Source organism: Gracilinanus agilis, chromosome 1 (assembly GCF_016433145.1).
Source record: "Gracilinanus agilis isolate LMUSP501 chromosome 1, AgileGrace, whole genome shotgun sequence".
In the NCBI taxonomy this organism is placed as follows: domain Eukaryota; kingdom Metazoa; phylum Chordata; class Mammalia; order Didelphimorphia; family Didelphidae; genus Gracilinanus; species Gracilinanus agilis.
The window spans coordinates 755,643,704-755,651,788 of record NC_058130.1 but is presented as its reverse complement, the minus strand read 5'-3'; the positions used below and the strand labels follow the sequence as shown (position 1 = coordinate 755,651,788).

At 40.6% G+C, this 8,085-nt stretch overlaps 1 protein-coding gene across 1 annotated transcript in view; it reads right to left on the bottom strand.

The window, feature by feature from the left end:
• CCDC63 (coiled-coil domain containing 63) overlaps window positions 1-6,705 on the bottom strand; it is a 35,801-nt gene extending 29,096 nt beyond the window's left edge. Inside the window, exons 1-2 of the mRNA XM_044685419.1 lie at window positions 6,632-6,705; window positions 4,715-4,904 (exon numbers count right to left, since the gene is read on the bottom strand). Of these exons, the coding sequence (XP_044541354.1) occupies window positions 4,715-4,904; window positions 6,632-6,690 (249 nt within the window). The 5' untranslated portion in view covers window positions 6,691-6,705. The remainder of the gene's footprint in view (window positions 1-4,714; window positions 4,905-6,631) is intronic.
• Window positions 6,706-8,085: the final 1,380 nt, after the last annotated feature.

The window sequence follows — 8,085 nt, the reverse complement described above, 5'->3', positions numbered from 1 at the left end:
AGGAGGAGGAGGAGGAGGAGGAGGAGGAGGAGGAGGAGGAGGAGGAGGAGGAGGAGGAGGAGGAGGAGAGAAAGGGGAATCAGGTTCTAAATTCTGAAAATAGAAGGAATCAATGCAACTCAAGATTTTATTTTTGTTTTATGTGTCTCTGGTGGCTCCTAGGTAGAAACTAGCTCAATTGCAGAAAGTGCCAAAAATGGTTCTAGAAGTTGGATGCACACAGGAAATCAATTCAACAAACAAATCAAAACAACAAAGATCTGCCTGGAGTAAATAATTCTGGTGCCCTTTCAACATTCCTGAGATGTCAAAGCTTTCCTGAACACCTCCTCACAAGTCCTTCCTAACTGGTTTCCTTGTTTTATCATTGTGAGGATCACAAAGGCAGGTAGGTACTTGACATCTGCATTCCTAATAATCCTTGTTAAAACCTGGTTGAATTGTCCACATGTGGACAGGGATAAAAGTTCCATCCTAAACAGGTATACCCACCTACAAAGAAAATGGCCATAATCTATTGAGTAGCTACAGGCAGTCAGTCAATAGTCCAGCATTAAGACCTTTCTACAAGCCAACTCATAGGGGCAGTTGGGTGGTTCAGTGGATAAATCAGGAAGACCCATTTTCTTGAGATCCTATCCAGTCTCAGATAGCTGTGTGACCCTGGATAAATCACTTAACACTGTTTGGTTCAGTTTCTTCATCTGTAAAATGAGCTAGAGAAGAAAATGGCAAACCACTCCAGTACCTTTGCCAAGAAAACTCTTAGAGTCAGTCTCAATTGAAAGGACACAACAACAAGAAGCTAAGTTCTGTGCTAAATCCTTGAGGATACAATGAAAGGGAAAAACAGAACCTACCCTCAAGGAACTCATGTATACACAGGGTAACGCAGAGATTAATTTCAGAGGGCAGGCACTAGAATTAAGAGCAACCAGGAAAGTCATTTTTGTAGAAGGTAGGGGTTTTCTTGGGATTTGAAGGAAACCAGGAAAACCTGGAGGCTGAGATGAGGAGGGAGAGCATTCTAGGAATGTTGGACAGTCAACGAAAATGCCAGAGTTGAAAGGACCTCAAGGTACACCTGGATCAACTCGTATTTGAAAAAGAGTTCCTCTATATCATTCCCACACCAGCTAATGTCAACATTAACTAGATAAAAGTTCATGTGGGTCAGAAGTACCTGATTCATGCTAAATCTTCATGTGTGCTGGAAGGAATGTTGGAGGTCATGTGTTCCAACACCTTTACCTTCTAGATGAGGAAAATGAAACCCACTCAGAAGGGAAGGAACTTGCTCAAAATCCCAGAGTTTTTAAGTGGCAGAACTTTGATTCAAATCCAGATCCTTAAATTCTGAAGCAGAGTTCTTTCCACTCCACCAGATTTTGAGTGGAGAAATAGAATTAGAACTCCTTCTACATAAGCAGATGGCTGGACTTTTCTCAGTGACATTGGAAACTGTTTTGTGCTTTGTGTGTAGAGGTTAGAGATAGAGTTCAGGGCTTGAGAACAAAAGAAAAGATTTAAAAGAGTCACTGTGGAACATAAAATAGGAAGGAATTAATCTATAAGATTTCCTTTATGAATCCTTTAGGAACATTCCATCTATGGACAAACTTTTTAGCATAATGTAATCATTATATTTAAAAGGATGCTTGGTATTAGGGTAGCCAAAGGGTTAAACTGGTGAGCAATGGTCCCTGTGGCCACCTGGGCAACACAAAGAGGACTCTCCCCCACTGAGCAGTAGAAATGAGATAACCTTGGGGGTTGATACCACATTAAGAAAGGTCCAGCTTCAGAGCAGTTGGGTGGTTCAGTGGATAGAAAGCCAGATCTGGAGATAGAAGATCCTGGGTTCAAATTTGGTCTCAGATACTTCCTAGCTGTGTGACCCTGGGCAAGTCATTGCCTAGCCCTTAAGGCTCTTCTGCCTTGGAACTAATACACAGTATTGATTTAAAATGAAGAAAGGATGTGAACTGGAATGAATTATCCAGGAATTGATGCAGAGTGAAAGGAGCAGAACCAAGAGAACATTATATACAGAGACAGATACACTGTGGTACACTCAAACATAATGGACTTCTCTACTAGCAGCAATGCAATGATCCAGGACAATTCTGGGGGACTTATGAGAAAGAAAGATATTCACATCCAGAGAAAGAACTGTGGGAGTAGAAACACAGAAGAAAAACATCTGCTTCATCACATGGGTCAATGGGGATATGATTGGGGATGTAGACTCTAAGTGATCACCCCAATGCAAATACCAATAATATAGAAATAGGTCTTGATCAATGACACATGTAAAACCCAGTGGAATTGCGCATTGGCTACAGGAGGGGGTTGGAAGGAGTGGAGGGAAAAAACATGTAACTATGGAAAATTTTTAACCCTTACCTTCTGTCAATATCAATTCTGAGACAGAAGAGCAACAAGACCTTGCCAGGAACACACAGCTAGGAAGTGTCTGAGGTCAGATTTGAAATCAAATCCCCCGACTCCAAGCCTGGCACGCTATCGATTGCATGACCTAAATATGTCCCTATCATGATATATTTAACACAAAATCTTACAAATTAGCTAAAACTAGTGGGGGAGCAATAGATAAACTATTGGGAGTCAGCTTTTCTGAGTCAAAAACCTCGTTGGCCATCTGGCAAATCCTTCTCAGAATCATGTTTTTTTAAATGTATAAAATAAAATACTTAAATTATAAAAAGAAACAGATTCTATTGAAATATAATTATCCAAAAACAATTTTTTAACAAAATTTAGACTCCATGCTAAGAACCATGAACCACCAACAAAAAAAGAGTGGGATGAGGGGCAGCTAGGTAGCACGGTAGAGTGCCAGATCTGGAAATGGGAGGACCTCAGTTTAAATCTAGCTTCAGATATTTCCAGCTGTATAACCCTGGGAAAATCACTTAACTCCCAATTGCCTAGCCTTTGCCCTTCTGTCTTAGAGTAAGATATTAAGCCAGAAAGCAAGGATTAAACAAGCAAACACAAAAGGGACCTTTGAACCAGATGCAATGTGGTATAGAAGAACAAACACTGGCTTTGGAGTCAGGATGCTCAGGTTCAAATCTTGCCTTTAACATTACTAGCTATAGAACTTTGCCAGTCACTCTCAATTTCCCTGACTCAGTTTCTTCATCTGTAACACTGGGGGATGGGGAAGGGGAGGGACGACTAGACAGTTGCTAAGGTTGTCTCCAGATTTTATAATTACATAAAACAAATCTTCATTTTTCTTTGTAGTTAGGAGACAGATACTCTGTCATCTGCTCTGCTCCATCCTGGCCCCATCCCTAAAGGAGCCTTCAGTCTGCAGCATCTTTGATGAAGAATGAAACAGCAGTATTTCACACTGCTCTCATGAAGACTCTCCAAGCCCAGGTTCCTCCCTCAGGAAAGCTACAGATTCAGCAATTTTTCTGAAGACTCCTGTGATTAAATTCTGAAGTTTATCCCCAGAGGCAGCTCAGTGTTCCCGCACTTCTCCTGGGATACTCTGAGTAATTAGAATCTCAGCCAATGAGAGATGCTGGCAAAGGCCGCAGCAAGGAGAGAGAGATCTTTTTCCACCCCCGAGCCAGCTGTGATTCCCCAACTAGCTTATTGTTTCTTTTATAATATAATAATAGTAGCTAACATTTATATAGCACCTACTATGTACTAAGCACTGTGCTAAGTGCTTTATAATTATAATCTCATTTGATCTTCACAACAACTCTGGGAGATATGTGCTATTATCCCCATTTTGCAGATGATGAAACTGAGGCAGGGTCATGCTGCTAGTAAGTGTCGGAAGTCATATTTGAACTCACGTCTCCCTGACTCCAGATTCAGTGCTCTATCTATTAAGCTACCCAGCTGTCATTGCTCGGAGGAAATGTTTCCCTGCCTCCATGCCACTCCTACAAATTGGAAGACCCAGGCTCGGTGTCAAGGGGAAATCTGCATTCGGGGGAATGGCTGAACAAGCTGTGGCATAAGATTGCAATAGATAATTTCAGAAAAAACCTGGAAAGATTTATATGAATTGATGAGGTGAAGTAAACAGAACCAAGAGAACACAGAACACAGGAGCAACAACATTATATCATGATCAGCTGTGAATGACTGAGCTATCCTCAGCAGTACAATGATCTAAGACAATTCCTAAGGACTCATGATGAATAATGCTATTCACTCTCAGAAACAGAATTTATAGAATCCATAGATTGAAGCAGGCCACTTGTCATTTTCTTCATGGTTTTTTTTAATGTGTCTTCTTCCACAACATGATGAATATGGAAACATGTTTTGTATGATTGTATATGTATAACCAAAATCAAATTATTTACTGTCACAACGAGGGGCTGGGGAGTGAAGAGAGAGAGGGAGGAATAGAATGTGGAACTCAAAACATTAGAAAACAAATGCCAATAAGTGTTTTTACATGGAAATGGAAAAAAAATAAAACATTACTGAAGGAAAAAAATTATTCTTGCTAGTTAGCAATTTGTTAGATGTTAAGTATTTCAAGGTTTTCATCCTGGTACAAAGCACCTATGGCCCTGCCTTAGTTATAGTCCTGGAAACACGCCTTTCCCAAATCATCCTCAATTCCTTTCATTCCCTACCTCCCCTGCTCTGCCCAATACCCCATATCCCTATGGTATGGGAGCCTGATTAGCCATTAGGAAAAAGACTGCACCTTGTCATCCAGTTCTGTTATCAGTGATTTCATTGCCTTAATTAAAGCATCATATTCATCCTTGGTTTGTAGCAAAAATTTAAGTTCAGTATAATTTTTATCATCCAGCTCCAAGTTCTTGGGTGCTCTTATAAGTCTCAAAAGCAGTGTGATCTCATCTTGCTCCGCTTGTAGGACACTTATCTCTTTACTGTTTAAAAAATAAACATTATGTGATCAACTTTTGGTAGATTGATTATTTCTTTATCATAGAATTTAGAGGCAATATGGCCTAATGGTCAGAAAGCTAGGAAGACCTAGGTTCCAGTGTTACCTCTGACACAACACAGACTGCTTGAGAGTCACTTCATCTCTCAGTGCTCTAGATAACTCTCTTGATGCTACAAGTTTCAGGGAAGGTGGTGACCTGCATTGGAGAAGGAGATTCCTCATCCAGAAATTCCAAATACAAGTGAAATTATAGGTTCATGGCTATCCCCTATCCATAAGATATTAGAGCTGGAAGGCACTTTAAAGATATTTTTCTCCAGCTTCCTCATTTTATAGAAAACCATTTTATACAAAACCATTTCCCTAGAGAAGGAAGTGATTTGCCCAAGATCACACTAGTAGATCAGACATCAGAGCCAGAATCTGAGCCCAGGCTATTTGACTCCAAGCATGGCCCAGATTGTGAAAATGACAAGGATGTTTTATTTGTCCATGTAGAAACTCCTTCCATCAACACCTGGTGATCCATCAATGACTGTTTCAAAGTCTTAAGGGAGTTGCAGGAGGACCAAGAGATTGAGGAATTTGCTCCATTTTTAATAACAAAAAAAATGCATTCCATGGAACAGTTGCCTTATCCCCCATGGGAGCTGGACCATATAAAGTCTGTCTAAGACACTGGAGGTAAATAGGTCTCTCTGGGCTGAAATCAGAAACTGGAGATTATCACAGAATTTCAGAGCAGGTAGGGATGTCAGAAGCCATCTAGTCCAACAGAGACCTGATCCAGAATCCATTCTCCAACAAGTACTCGTCTGCTTGACCTTCAATAGGGCAGGAAACCTGCTCCCTCCCAAAGCAGCCTTCCCACCTTGGACAGTTCCTGCCCTTATGTTATGTTATGTTATATTATGTTATGTTATGTTATGTTGTGTTGTGTTATGTTATGTTATGTTGTTATGTTATGTTATGTTATGTTATGTTATGTTATGTTATGTTATGTTATGTTATGTTATGGAGTGCTTTCTGACCTCACAGTTAAATTGGCTTCTTTGCAATTCCCATTCCCCACCTCCTCCCCACCCCCACCAAGTTCTACTCTCTAGGGACAAGAACAATAAAGCTATTCCCTCTTCCATATGTCAGTCTTTCAAATGCTTAAAGACAGTTCTCATCAAAGCTATAAAAAGCAATTCTTGCATTCCCTTATCCCACGAAGAAGGAATTAGAGGAGGAGGGAGGCTGGAGAAATGTTCTTTAAAACCAAAAACGTATTTTATTTCTCCCATTGTTCTGTAATTTCATATTCGGGAATACAGACAGAATGAAAGAAATCCTCAAATCAACTTCTAAGACAAATTCAGCTGTGAGAGCAATGGAGGAAACACTCAATGAGAGAAAAACAGAGATTTGAGTAAGGAGAAGGGGTGGAACCCAACCAGATTTGAGCTGACCTAGAATTATAAATTCAGTTGTTCCTGCTTGCTGAAGAAGACTATAAGTATTGGCAGTGCTCACTTCATTTTGCTGCCCTGGGGCTAAGGCCCGATTGCCCCACCCTAACTACAACTCAAGAGATCATTCCTCCCCCCAAGTCTTCTCTTCTCCAGACTAAACATTCCCTCACCTAATCTTAGGTCAGGATTTTAGGACCACGTTTGAGAGCCTGTCATTCCCTATAGACTACAGAGCCCCAAACTAACTTACTGCTGGTTCTCTATGTGGTGTTGAGACTTGACATCAAACGATTTGCGACTGTTCACCATCTTCTTGAACTTCTGCCGGAGTTTCCTTAACTCAGCTTCAGCAGTGGCTTGTTTCTCTTTTTCTATACGTTCTAGGTTTTCATGGGAGGTCTTTCTCCGTCGTTTTTGTTTTGCCTTGGAAGAGACAAAGGAAAACAATAAAAGAGTCTTCCCCAATGACTGGATTTGGGGAGGGGGATCCCCACCAGAATTTCAGCTTTTAATGTGGCTTGAGGGAAGAAAAAAAATTTCTTTTTATCCCTGCAGACACCTTCAAAGTAAGAGGGGAATGGGAAGAGAGTGAGGGAGAGAAGAATAGACAAGTAGAGAAGAAAAGCAAGCAAAGGGACCAAGTTGAATGTTTGGTAGAAGAACCAATCAATCGACTAATCAACAATGATTCCTTACGGGCCAAGGTACTGGAGATAGAAAAATCAAAATGTAGCCATTCCTGCCCTCTAGGAACCTATTTTCTATGACAGGAGGCTCCATGTACATATTTGAGCATATAAACAAAGTAGCAGAATGATACTCTCTCCAAAGAAAGTCTCAAAAACTCTCCCTCTTCCTGCTCCATCTCAGGCCCTGATTGAGGACCTCAAAGGCTGTCCCAAGGCTACAACTCAGCCACCATTTACCCATGGCCACCAGGCAGGTTTTGTATTTAGAGCAAAGGTTCATTCTTGGTCTTTTTTGATGCTGTGGACCCTTTGGCAGGGTGGTAAAGCTGATGGACTTCTTTTCAGAATCATGGTGCAAATAATGGAAGAAAATACTCCATTTCAGTAGGAAATTTAGGAAAAGAACAATGTCATTTTTTCCCATCTAAATTTGTAACCTCCTACAATCTATCTATGGACTCCTAGGTTAAGAATCTCTGACTTAGAAACCCGACTCTTGGTTACTGAGGTAGAAAGAGTGTGGGGGATTAAAAAGCATAATTATTTACTTACTTAATTGTGTCTTTGCTCTTTAATTAAAATCTGAATTCCCTCCTTAATTCCCAAATAGCTTCCCTATCTTATTGGTTCCAAAAACAAAAATGGCACCCATTGTATTTCCCTACATGGTCATCTTCATTGCTGGGTCTTTATTTTTCTTTTTCTAACTTACCGGTAGCATTTTGAAGATATCTCACTTTCCTTCTGAACAAAGAAAGTAACCAAAAGTCCAGCAAATTCCTCTCAGCAATGACCTATCAGGAATGGAAGAGAAATCAGCAGTTTAGAGACCTGCTTAGGTCCAGGCCTAGAATTTAGTTCTTGCCCACCCTCCCACCTTCTGGTCCTGATGGGTTCATGGAAAAAGCATCCCAGAGAGCTCCCCAGGTGTAGAGAAGAAGTACATTTTTAGCAATGTGAAGGTGACACCTATTCATCTTACCAAGTTTATTATTAGGGGGAGAGCAGAGGGTTC